Source organism: Vombatus ursinus, unplaced genomic scaffold, assembly GCF_900497805.2.
Source record: "Vombatus ursinus unplaced genomic scaffold, bare-nosed wombat genome assembly UNPS02014959.1, whole genome shotgun sequence".
Classification (NCBI taxonomy): Eukaryota; Metazoa; Chordata; class Mammalia; order Diprotodontia; family Vombatidae; genus Vombatus; species Vombatus ursinus.
Genome location: NW_020954737.1, coordinates 12,494,954 through 12,508,819, shown reverse-complemented (window position 1 = coordinate 12,508,819; position 13,866 = coordinate 12,494,954). Strand labels below are relative to the sequence as shown.

The 13,866-nt window shown below is 37.5% G+C and overlaps 1 protein-coding gene across 1 annotated transcript in view; it reads right to left on the bottom strand.

Annotated features, from left to right (window-relative positions):
• PPP2R3A (protein phosphatase 2 regulatory subunit B''alpha) overlaps nucleotides 1–13,866 on the bottom strand; it is a 190,248-nt gene that overhangs the window by 89,970 nt on the left and 86,412 nt on the right. The window contains exon 4 of the mRNA XM_027845207.1: nucleotides 12,091–12,194. Coding sequence (XP_027701008.1) covers nucleotides 12,091–12,194 — 104 coding nt within the window. The remainder of the gene's footprint in view (nucleotides 1–12,090; nucleotides 12,195–13,866) is intronic.

Sequence of the window (13,866 nt, the reverse complement as noted above, 5' to 3'; positions counted from 1 at the left end):
GAAGAATATACCATAAGAACCCTAACAGTGAGCTGTGGCACAACTGTCCTTTACCATAAATTTTCTTAACTATAAGGAAGACATAATTGAAAATATATAGGACTGGAAGTTAGGAGGTGTAAGAAAAGGGTAAAAGTTCTTGGGTTGTTCACTTAAAATCAACAAGAAGATAGAAAATGAAGTCTTCCTGATGCCAAACTACTAGGAACTAGAATATCTTCTTATATTTTAAGAAATTTCCTATTTGTCACTATTACTTAAGATGATATGAAACCTATTATGCAAGCCTATTTATGTACATGACATTTTAATTCAGCTTTATTATTTGCCATAGTTGTTTGTACTTTAATTAAGACTTTAATTTACTGTACTTGTAGTGCAAAACACTTTATGCAAAGGGTACAATTTTAAAAAATCAAATGAAAGCAAATGCATGAATCATTAAAGGATAGTTTGTTTGGTAACTTAAACCTGCTTAGCTGTTTAGCTTCCAAAAATAGATACACTCCTCTTTCCATTAAAGGACTCTAGCTATTTATTCAAAGGTATTTAAGAAGCTATGTTCTACCACTAGAGGGCGTTAAATAATAATAATAATGATGATAATAATAATAATAATAAAAATTGTAACATCAGACAACTTGTTTGTCAAAGTTTAAAAAATATAAAAAAGGCTTTCTCCAGATTTTCTTAAAATTAAAAAAATAACTTTATAAACATTTCTCCAGGTACATTAAATGAAAATGAAGACTTCTATTTTTATGCTCCTAATTTTATAAATGACTTTTGTTCACTCCTTTAAAATTGAAACAAGGTATTAAAAATAAGCATAGTATAGTATTTACTTATCTGAAATTGGATAGGTACTACTGCATTATAGTCTAACATAATTCTTTGTTCAACAAAGCATTCTCTATAAACAAACAAAAAGCTTTTGGCAAGCTAAAGTTAACTGTTTGTTGGAGATTCACTATCAGTTTTCCAATACTGTAGTAAATACCTATATTTACCTTCCCATCACCATTATAGGCTCATTTGTGATTCCTACTACATACTTAAATACAGTGGCTGTGTCTTTGCCTTGCTTTTTCCTCATTTAATGATTCTTCACCTGGAGACTGTAACAATATTCCAAATTTCAAGAGATTTGGGTAGCTAAAATTAAGGGGCCTGAAATCTGGTTAAAACTCCCCTGGCCTATATGACTTGACACCCAGAGCTGAACTGAAAAAAGTACAGAGGAATGAGAATTTATCAACTGTCAGGGTCACAGTAGACGTCAGTATTGGGAGCATACACAGGTAATGAAGTTAAGTCAAGAAGCAAGTCTGGGCTGAAGGAACAAACTAAAAACAAATAAGCAAAATGTCAATGGAGTTGAAATTAACTCAGAATTTAGGAAGAATATCATGAACCAAGAAGCAAATAAGGGAGAAAAATGCAAGGAAGGGACATCATGGCGTTGGGAGACTGGAAGACTGGAGGAATGGGAGGGAGAAACGCTTGTAAGTGCTACTATCTGTGTGGGAAGGTTCCTTTCACAGCTCTCACTACCATGGTAGCAGCTGGGAAGAGAAAAAACTGATTAGAGTTTTACTTGAAGACACAGGGATGCTGGGAAGTAGATAAATGGCTAGTGTGTAGTAAATGGTTTTGTATTTAGAGACTAGTCTTGGTGCAGAGAGAGTCTTAGTATGGTAGTAAAGCCAGTGGGTATACAGATTACTCGGTATGAGAAGACTTGAATGTTAGAAATGAGAGAGGCTAGAAGGCCATAGGTCTCCTTTCTCTGTATCACGATTTTTGGTATGTGGAGATATGTTCATGGATATTTTTTGGTCAGGTTTCATGGCTTATTTCCTCTATCATCTCCACATATGGTTCATGAGTATGAGAGAGTGATGAAGGTGGTTATTAGATAAGAGCCAATTGTTCACATCAGTTATGCTAGGTGAGCTTGCTTCTTATCCCTGTTCCCGAAGGAAAGGCCTGGTGGGGTCAGGGAGAGGTACTGGGTAATCTTACACAATGCTTTGGAAACACATGAAAGCTGAAATGAGTTGTTACCTCTGGTTCAGCTATTTTTATTCTCCTCCTACCCTGGTAAAACACCAATCCAAGTAGAAGCGGTGGAGACATTAGGAGGAAATGGCCCCTCTATCTTAAGAGTTTGTGATTGATATGGAGGTGGAAGCTGGATTTTGTGTAATGAGCACTTTACATCTTAGAGAAAGGACAGGTAGGTTCCCATAGCTTATTCTACAGGGGAAGTCAGTACAAGAGAAATGAGATTTTTTTCATGATTGAAACACAATTCCTAAGAGAAAGAAAAGGAATATGGTCTAAAGGATCAATATGGATGCACAAGAAATAAATCAAACAACTTAAGACTTTGATAAGAAATGTAAAGCAGATAAAAACAAGGACATGTAACAGGATGAATAAGAAAGTGTGGTAGTGCTCTGTGGCAGTAGTCCTAAAGGTCGCGAGAGACTGAGGCTAATGATAAATGCTTAAGGAAACAAAAAGGCTTTTAAAAAAAAAAGGTTGTATTTAGGATGAGTATGACATATGTAATGACAAGTATGAGCAGGATATGTAATATAGATAATGTCAAATTCTACAGTTGGGTTAAAAAAAATCAAATGTTCAAGTACAAGATGGGGAAGGCATAATTAGAAAATAGACCATGTGAAAATAATATGGAGTTTTTATTCCAATCTAAGTTCAGTGTACATCAACGGTGTGACATGGTAGGTAAAAACAAAACAACAGAACTATTTTCATCTTAACCTATATTGACATTGAGGTAGCTAGATTGCTCAGCGGACAGAGCACTGGGCCAGGTGTAAGGAAACCCAAGTTCAAATTCAACCTCAGACTATATGTCCCTGGGCAGGTCACTTAACTTCTGTCTGCTTCAATTTCCTCAACTATAAAATGGGCATACTAATAGCAACTATTATCTCGGGGTTGTTGTGGAGATCAAATGATATAATATATTTGTAAAATACTTACCACAGTGCCTGGCACATAGCAAATGCTTAATAAATGCTTGTTTCCTTCCTCCCTTCCTGGATTAATAGAATCATACCATCTAGAATAAGGGAAATGACAGTCTCATTATATTCTCCTTTTGTCTAAAGAATTGTGTTAAATTCTACCAAACCCATTTTTAGGAAAAATACTGGCTAAGAAGATTGTATTCTGAGAACGATGACCAGGATGGTGAAGGACTTGAACCCATACCAAATCGGGATAGGCTGAAGGAACAGAAGATGTTTAGCCAAGAAAAGAGAAGACGTGGGGGGTGACATGATAGCTATCCCTCAAGTATTCAAAAGGCTTGGAGGTGTTCCATTTGGCCCCAGGAGACAGAACTAGGAGCAGTAGACTAAGTTGCAAAGAGGAATATTTAAGCTTAATGTAAACACTTTTTAATAAAAGTTCTATGAAAATAAAAATGGGCTGATTTAGGAGGCAGTAGTGTGTTCCTTCCTCATGATTATATGTGTTCAAGCAGAACTTGGAAGTACTCCTTGATTGAGATATTGTATAGGGGATGATTTTTTTTTTTTGGTGAGGCAATCGGGGTTAAGTGACTTGCTCAAGGTCACACAGCTACTAAGTGTCAATTTCTGAGGCTGGATTTGAATTCAGGTCCTCCTGACTCCAGGGATGGTACCCTATTCACTGCGCCACCAAGCTGCCCTATGGGGGATGATTTTTAAGGTACAGTTCGGACTAAATGATCTGTAGGTTCCCTTTCAACTTCATGAGTCTGATTTTTTTTTTTTTTTGTGATTTACAAATTTCTAAGCTGGCCAAATAGCCAGGCCTGCTGAACAATTCATAAATGGGGAAGCAAGTGGCATTTACAAGAAAACTGATACTTGTTACACCTTGTTGTCATTTTTTTTTAACATGTTTTTTTCAGGAACAAAATGCAAAACCTGGAAAAAATTTGTAATTACTGTTTATACTCTCCTAATTACTAGGAATGCAGGTTAGACAGTATATTTCAAAGCATAGTCCAGGGATCAATTTCATAAGAGTAGTTATTCCATGTTATTTTCAAGCTGAAACTGTGTAGTATTAATGTTAATAATAACAATACATGACATATTTAAAGGTTTCAAAAGCACTTTTACATGGATTATATCATTTTGCTTTCATTTGGTATAAGTTGGACTATCTCACCTAGGAGATGTTTTCCAATTCTAAGACTCAGTGATTCTATAATAGAGTTTTAGCATTAGTAAAAGTTCTCAGGATTTATTTGAAGGTTGCACTTCAGGTTGCATTTCCAACTCTCTACAGTACTTTTGTCTACTATGCCATAAAAACCTCTTCAGCCTGGAGGCTAATTTTACCTCTGGACTACTTTCTCACATTGGAAGTACCCTATATCCCTGTGGCTTCTCCCTCCGGCTGGTTTCTCTCAAGATTCTAATCCTGGCCCTCTTTTCCATATAGCCCTTTAGGGTTACTTCTACAACTCACAGTGCAACTAAGTTCCCAAAGGGTAGCTAACTACTACTCTCCTTAGGGTTCTTTGTGTAATATTGAGGGCCATAGGGTTTTCTAATACTATCATTGATTCCCCAGTCTGCTTCCCACTGATTATCAGCCAGGCCTAATTAGTTTTTAGAAAGAGTATTTACTAAGTAGATTATAACAAAGACAACTGTTAGAAAAAATAATCACTCCAAACCAGGGGTACATACTCCCCTGGTATACATAAGGTCCCTGGGAAGAGTGGGCTCAAAATTATGGTAAAATGGTAGTAAGGCACAGGGTCAGAGAGCATGTGTGTCAAAAGGCAATTTATAGCTCTTAGCTATTAGAAGTCTTTTTCTTTCTTTGTGGAATCCTCGCTTCATACTTCCCTTTAGGTGTATTTCTCTATTTGAAGGTTGGTATACTTTTAGAATCTCGAAACTGCTTTTCTTTCATTTACTTAGTTGATCCCTGAGTCTCTCAGCTCTGGAAACAGATGCTGCTGTCAGCCATTGCTGCTCTAGGGATACTACTATGGATTCAGGTGAACAATGCTAATAGCTTTGGCAGACATTGCTACCGAGAGGATTTCCAGATCTTCCAACTTTTTAAAATTCATGAAGTTTTGATTTGGTCAATTTCATCTCTGGATATTCAGTTCCCTTTTTTGGTGAGACCTGTTTGTCCTCAGTGTGTCTTTCTTTAATCCCAGCTGGATGCAGTTTCCTACTAGTATGGTCTGTCTGGTAATACGGTAATGGGAGAAGAAAGAGATGGATGCTTCTCCTCCCCCCAAGAGCAATTTTTTCTCTTGAGCCTGGAATTCTCAGCTCCCAAATTTGCCTACCTTTTCCACTCCAATGAGCAGAACTACAAACTAGCTTGTTGTTTTTATATGTAACTCAAGAAGAGTAAATAACTTGATCTTTAAACAGATAAAAGGTATTTCTTGTACAGTGTCAACTTTCTTTAACTGATGTTCTCAAACCTCAATGATCCTTTGAAACTGACTAAGGACTTATTAACAACTAATTTACTTTGGACTGATTCAATTAAGATGTCTGGGATTCAGCTGAGGTGAGAACAGACCTCTGTACTTACATTTACTTCCTCTACACTATCTCTCCTTGGAATTTTACTCTTTCACTTCATCTTTACATCAATGACTCCTTTTCTCAGAGGTCCAATCAAGTAATCAATAAGTATTTATTAAGTGCTTACTATGTGCCAGGTGCTAGGAATAAAAATATAACGGATGAAACAATTCTTCCTCAAAGGCATTTAGAGTTCCATATTTTCAATAATTCTAATTGGTGGCTAGATATCCCTACTTGAATGGCTTTCTGGTACTTCAAATTAAATATGTCTAAAGCAGAATTTATAATTTTATTCCCTGATGCCTACATCTTTTCCTCACTCATCTATTATTACTGATGATACCACCACCCTCCTGGTCAACCAGGACTAATCTTGTAATCTTTTAGTTTTCTTTAGATGTGTAGGGTGATGTAAAGGGTTCGGTCAATAAGGAACTAAATCCTATTGATTTTTACCTCTGCATTTTCTCTCTCTTATATCTCCTCATTTCTTCTACATAGCAATGAGTCTACTTCAGGCCTGGAAGAGAGAATTCTATATGAAACTGTGAATGTCCATTTCACAACACTTGCCTAAAAAAGCACATAATTAATTCTACAGATTATATTTATAACTGTCCTGCTTGTCTGTACTTCCTTTTGAACTTCTTTCTTTATTTTTTATATGTATTGTAATAAGTTTTATAATGGCCTTTTTTTGGGGGGGAAGGGGGGAATCACAATTGCTAACTGTGAACTGGTGAAAACTGTTTTGACTGGTAGGGATCAGTACTCCAGTAAGCATGTATGCCAAGGCTAATAAACCCATAGACTGGGCTTAACCACTACACCTCAAAAGCCTCTTGTTTAGGATAGTTAAAGAGTTAAGTTTACTGATCCTGCTCCCTCATTCTTCAATCTCAGGCAACTTATAACCTTATTTCACTGGCCCCAACTATACAAATATCTTCTCCTATGGATGACAGGGCAGTATTTTATTGGTGCCAGCTAACTAGCTGTTTTCTATGTAAGTTTCAGCCCCAAAAGACTTTGTGTCTTTGAATAGAGTACAAAAGCTCACTGCTTGGTTTCCTGTCTGGAGCCCACCAAGGCAGGGCCACACACTAAGACTGTTCCCCATGGTCTTCTATCCTTTTCCCTGATTGTAAACAGTCTTGTTAACTCCTCTCACTGTGTTGTGTTGGTGATCTTCACCTGAACTCTCCTGTACTATACTTTCACCTCCTTCTTCCTTTCTACCCTGGTGTATTCCTTTTAACCCTCTCTTCTCTTGTTCCTCTTCAAGCCCTCAGAACAGAACCAACCCACTCCCTGGACCTCTGTTTTTTCTTATTTAACTTCCTCAAAAACCTATGAAGACATTAAAATTCTAAAGGGACAATTGTTTCTTCTCCCCTTATTAAAATGTTAGTACATCATCATACAGCTCCTCCCAATCAGCATCATGTCCAGGTCTTAGCACAGTGCCTGGTATATAGTAAGTGTTGAATAAATGCTTATTCACTTCCAACTGCTCAATACTTTTCCAGGATTCTCTGCCCTCTTGTTTTTATATTTCAAAGTTTCTTCTCAGCTCTTCTCTTTTCATCAGAAATGCTTGAAAGTGCTATAGTCATTAAAGGCCCATTTTTCTCCCCATATAGGATTATACTAAGCTTTGCAAGGAAAGTTGTTCTTGGTTATAAGTCTCTATCTTTTGCCTTTTGGGATACTGTTTTTTCCAAGGTTTTCTCCTGTTTATCACAGAAGCTGCCAAGTCTTGTGTGATCCTAACTCCTTTCTGGATGCGTGCAGCATTTCTTCCTTTGATGTAGAAGGTCTGGATTTTGGTTATGGCATTCCTGGGACTTTTCCTTTTGGAGTTTCTTTCAAGAAGTGATTGGTATATTCTATCTTTACTTTACCCTCTGGTTTTAATAGCTCTGGATAATTTTCATTTCAGATTGTCTCGAACAACATGTCTACACTATTATCGTTCTTGAACAATAGTATTGTGAATTAGGGACTCCAAAAGATTCTTTTTTTTTGTTTAAGTAAGTTTTTATCGATGTCTTTTTTTTTATATCATCATAATTTCTCCCAGTATCATTTCCTTATCCCTCTCAGAAAGCCATCCTATATAACAAATGGCATCTTAAAAGACAACAAAAGGAAAAAGAAAAAAAAAATCAGCTTAACTAATAAACACATTAAAAAAGTCTGGAAATATATGCAATGTACAATTGTGGACCTTCTACCTTTGTAAAAGGGTGGAGAAGGAGTGTCTTCTCATATCTTCTTTCAAACCATGCTTGATCCCTACAATTTTTCAACACTGACTTCTGATATTTTGGGCATTATTCCTTCCATTTACATTGTTGTAGTCATTATGTAAGTTGTTTTCTTGGTTCTGCTTCCTTCATTTTGCATCAGTTCTTATACATCTTCTTCTATATTCATCACACATAGCACAGTACTATTCCATTACATTCATGTACCACAATTGGTTTTAGGGTCAACTAGGTGGTGCAGTGGATAGAGGGCTGGGCCTGGAGTCAGGAAGACTCAGATGTCCCTGAGTTTAAATCCAGCTTTACACAATTACTAGCTGTGTGACCTTGAGCAAGTCACTTAACACTTTTTGACTCAGTTTCTTCATCTGTCAAATGAAATGGAGAAGGAAATGGTGGCTGCACTCCAGATATTTGCCAAGAAAACTCCAAATGGGGTCATGAAGAGTAGGACATGACTGAACAACCACAATTACCTTAGCCATTCCACTCTCAAGGGGTATTTATTTGCTTCCAGTTATCTGCTCTCACAAAAAGTGCAACTATCAATATTCTGGTATACAGAGGGACTTTCTTCTTATCAATGGCCTCCTGGGGAGGCGGGTGGCAATGGAATCTTGAGATCAAAAGATACAGATGTTTTGGTCACTTTATTTGAGTAATTCCAAAGTGCTTTCCAAAACAGCTGTATGGATTCACAGTTCCACCAACAATGTACACCTGTGTGCCTATCTTCCCTTAACCCCTCCAACACTATTTCCATCTTCTGTCATCTTTGCTTATTTGCTGGGTGCGAAGTGAAGCCTCGGGGTTGTTTTGATTTGCATTTGTCTTATTATTCATGATTTGGAACATTCTTTCATATAGTTGTTGAAGAGTTTGTAATTTTTCTTTTGTTCATATTCTTTGACAGCTTATCTACTGGGGGGAGCAATTCTTTTTTTTTTTTTTTTTTTGTTGTTATGGTTTTGGTTAGGCAATGGGGTTAAGTGACTTGCCCAGGGTCACACAGCTAGTGTGTGTTATGTGTCTGAGGCCAAAAGAATATATATATATATATATATATTTTTTTTTTGGCAATTGGGGTTAAGTGACTTGCCCAGGGTCACACAGCTAGTACGTGTCAAGTGTTTTGTCTGAGGCTGGATTTGAACTCAGGTCCTCCTGACTTCAGGGCTGGTACTCTATCCACTGCGCCACCTACCTGCCCCTGGGGCAATTCTTAAATTCACATTCTTTGACCTGTTTTCAGGTCAGTTGTTTTTGAAAACATGTATTATATAACATATACTTACCTTTTTTAAGTCTTCTGACTTCAATACTTTTCTGTTGCTTAATGGAGTCACTAAATTCTGTTGGTTCTATTCTAGTTCTCAGAGAGTCCATTACTTGGGTGGGGTTTACCACTTCTAAGATAATTATAAGCTAATTATTCTCCTTCTAATTCTTTCCTTCAGAGATCTAATTTCATTTTTCCTTACTTCATTTCTTCTAGGTATTCAAGTGGTCTTTGTGGAAAATCCATTTTTTCTTTGCATCTCTGCTTGAAGTTATTATGGCACTATATTTGCAATACTTTTTTTTATAGTGGACAGTGCTTTATTTGACTTATTCATCTTTATACAGTTTTAGTTCCTGGGCCAGGGCCAGGTTCTGATTCCTGCTGTATTTTTGGGTGATATGGTCTAGCCTTCGGTTCTCTGGGTTCTTATGTTGACTTCTACTTTCCACGGTTTGTGTCTTCTGGATTTTTGAGGTTCAGGGTGCTGGAATCTTCAGAGCCTTCTCTGGCATCTCGAGACAGCAATGCTAGGTACCTGAAAGCCCCTTAGCTTGGAATGTACTGGGCACTGCGGTACCATGTTTGTTGGCACCAAGCTGGATGCTGCCTGCTGTCCCTCCCTGGGCTTTCAAGGTCCCCCTACACTGGAGCTTTCTAAGGGAAGTAACTTTGGAAAGAGCTCAGTCATTGCTTCTATCCATAGAGACTTGCAGGTTACCTGTGTATATGGTTTCTCTCTGATCTGTCTAGATACCACGCTTTTTAAACAGTGGGTCATGACCCACAGTTTAAAATACGCTGAGAGTTGCGAGTGGAAAAAAATTTAAGAAACACTGGTCTAGAAGGCAATGCTATGTTGGCTTTGCTGGCATGTCCCCTTTCCTACTGACCTTGTGCTTTTGGTTAACTTTTCATGCAATTTTGGAGTGGATGGAAGAAATTACTTACTGTAATTTCTCTTTGGATTTCTTGATTATTATTCACTCTGGTGAACACTTCAGAGTTTTCCTGGAGTAGGTAGGTTTATGGGAGTTGGGAGGCCTGTTTCCTGTTCAGGTGGCCATCTTGGTAGGAAATCCCTCAACCCCCCACTCCCCCCACCACCATATTTTCTTCTCTAAACAGTGGTAAAAGCCTCATATCTGGTTTTTCTGTCTTCTATCTATCTCCTATTCCAAGGCACTACTCAAAGATGGCATTCCTTTGTCCCTCCCCAACATCCCAGAAAGAGTGGCTTCCTATCACCCACTAAATAAAGCATTAAAGCTTGATCTTGACATTCAAAATCCTCTATAATCTGTTCCTAACTTACCCATTCAGTTATATCCCATTATTAATATCTCACAGTATTTCCAGTCAACTTGGAATTCTATCTTCTGTTTTTATTATATCCTTTCCCATCTTAATACCTTTGCTTATGTTATTTCCCATTCCTGGAATGCAATCCCTCTATCCCTATCTCTCTCAGTTGAAGGCCCTCTCTCAATTCATGATCCACTTTTTCCATGAAATATTCCTTGATCCCTCTTCTCTTCCCCCTTGTTCCTCCCCAAAAGAAAGTGATCTTTCCCACCTCAAATTTCTCATTGCACTTTTCCTTGCAATGACCTCATGTTCCCTTGTGTTACAGTTACTCTCTAGATTAAAAGACTTCAGAGTCTGTGTAATATCTGACTTGGAAAAGGGCATGAATAAACTTTTTTATGTAAAATGGTCTGCTTCAGTAGGAAAGAGATTCATCTGTACTAGGAGTCTTTAATCAAAGGCTCAATGTCAACTTGTCAGCTATGTTGTAGTAGGGATTCTTTTCAGGTATAAGTTGGACTGCACAGTCTCTGAGGTCCCTTACACCTCTGAAACCAATCCTGTGATCCATAAGCTTTATATTCCCCATGTTTAGCATATTGTAGGCATTTAATACATACTTGTTGAATGAACTGACATACAAATAAGTCAAAGTAGGGAAGGAGGAGAAAAGATGATGTAAATCTTCATTTAAAGACAAATTATATAAATAAGAGATCAGGGAGAGTCAAGATAATGAAATCTACAACTGGATCAACAAAGCAGTATCTCTAGTTGTCCAGATTAGAACTTAATTAAAATACTTATAATATCAACTAGATTTATTCTTGGATAATGAGGCATTTTTTTTCCTCCACAAGGGATATTTTTTGAGCATTTGCCTCACTGAAAGGAGTCTTTATTCAATTCTGTATTGTTGGTCAAACACGTCTCAATATACGGGCATATGTTTAAAAGTAAAAATAGGAAATTATTATTATTAAATAGGGAGTCCGCAGATCTGAAGCGGCATGGTGAAATGAAAAGAGTGCTAGCTGTGGAGTCAGAAGAAAGCTGGTTCTCAGGCTCACCCTGACCCTGCTTAGTTGTATGATCTTGCACAAGCCTCTCTGAGCTATGGGCACAGCAATTTAACTTTGCTCCATATTCCTCATCTGTAATAACTACCTCACTGGTCTGTTGTGAGAAAAGCATTTTGCAAAACTCACAATGCTATATAAATATGAATTATTATCTTTATTGATTGAAATAATGAGCAATTATATTGGAAAAGATCCCTTTTTTGTTGTTCAGTCATTTTGATCATGTCTGACTCTTTGTGATCCCATTTGGGGTTTTCTTGGAAAAGACACCACCGAGTGGTTTGCTACTTCCTCCTCCAGCTCATTTTATAAAAGAGGAAACTGAGGCAAACAGGCTATAAAGACTTGCCCAGGATCACACAGCTAGTGTCTGAGGCTCTATATGAACTCAATAAGATGAGTATTCCTGACTTCAGGCCTGGCACTCTATCTGCTGTGCCACCTAGCTACCCTGGGAAAGCACTAATATAGCACAAGAATATGCTTGAGTAATATACATTTGAATGTGGAAAAGAAAGGAAATTGTCAAAAAGAGACTGTTCCCACATACTTACTTTCGCCACATGGCTATGAACGAATGTACAGATACAAATCCCGTTCTTTCGCCTCCTGCAGCATTGAACATGGGGGCTTTCCAATAGAATGGGCAGCCACATGCCTGAAAACACAAACAGAGAAGCAGTAAGCACATGAATGGAAAAAGAGGAGTCCTTTATGGGTTTCTGAGCTCAAATGCCCCATGGGCAAGAAGAATACTAGGAAAAATAAAACTGAGGACACTCAGTTACTATAATCTTAGGTAGCAAATATGAGAACACATTAGAGTGGGAAAATTTTGTTAGACATATAAACCACCAATTTTATAAACAAAAAGGAAATATTTCTCTTACCTCCTCAGTTTCTTTTTCAGAATATTTCTTTCCTTTCCTTTCCTGGTCAGCCTCTGGATTAACTCTAAAAATCTAGCCTTCAGCAGCTTCATCTAACTAAAGTCCAATATATATGCCCTCTTCTTTGAAGGAAGAAAAAGAAACAGCAAGCCTCATTTCCTATTGTTGTCTGCTCTCTCCTTACCCTAGCAGAGAAATAAAGTCAGTCCCTTTTCCTGAACAGCTTGTTGTTACATGGTTGCTGTTATCTGCACCTCTGTCCATCCTTTGCCTGTTTTTTCACTAAGTCCAAGATAGGAGAAAAAGCCAGAAAAGCTCAGGCTGGAAGGAATAGTTTTGGGTTTGTTAAAAGTACTACAATTTATATAAATGATCAAAAGTGAAAGTGCAATACTAGCACATAAATCATATTAGCAAATTAGAAGCCATCACAAATAAGAAACTCTATATTTACAGGCCATAAGAACTACTGAGAAGTGAAAAAAAATTACATTTAAGATATACTCTCCCAAAGGGAACTATGATCCCATGTAAAAAGCGTATTCTTGGGCAATTAGTTGGTACAGTGGATAGAATGTTGGGACTGTCAGGAAGACTCATCTTCCTGAGTTCAAATCTGGCCTCAGACACTTAGTAACTGGACAAGTTGCTTAACCTTATTTGCTTCAGTTTCCTCATCTGTAAAATGAGCTGGTGAAATAAATGGCAAATCACTCTAGTATCTTTGCCAAGAAAACCCTAAATGGGGTCACAAAGAGTTGGATATGACTGATAAACAAAACAACTCCCAAAGGGAAGAGTACCCATTTCTTTCTCCCCAGAATTCCCTTCTGTCATCTCTTCTTTTTTTCCATTGACCCTTCTCCTTAAAAGAAAGGTGGCTTCCCCTGGCCAAGTACATACTTGTTTCTTTCCTAGAGGGAAAAAAAAAATACTAGTTCATTTCCTATCACCGACAACTACCTCTGGCTCATAGCAGAGAAATGCAGTCAGCTTCCAAGACTGGACAATTTTGTATACCCACAGCTTCATGTAAAACACACTTCCAAATCTGGAACTGTCTAGAGTGCCATACCTTATTATATAAGACTGTGTTTGTCATTCATCCTAGAAATTAAAACCTGTTAGTATAGTATCTTTGATTCATGTGATAAAAACTATTTAGGAAAGTTGCTCATTTTGGAGATGTGATAAATCAGATTCATTTCAAGTCTATATGAACTGGCTTTTGACAGGAGGCTATCATTTTTAGCTTCTGCCCAAAGGTAAACATAATCAGATATCAGGTGTTCTTGATAGATGGGTCAGTCACAAAGTCAGCCAAGATCATATGTCAGGTGCTCAGAATATGAAAAACAAGATAAAAGCAAAGTGAGGTAAATAATGGATAAATAACAGAATCTCCCATCAGGATAACCAAATCAAGGCTTCAAGATATTG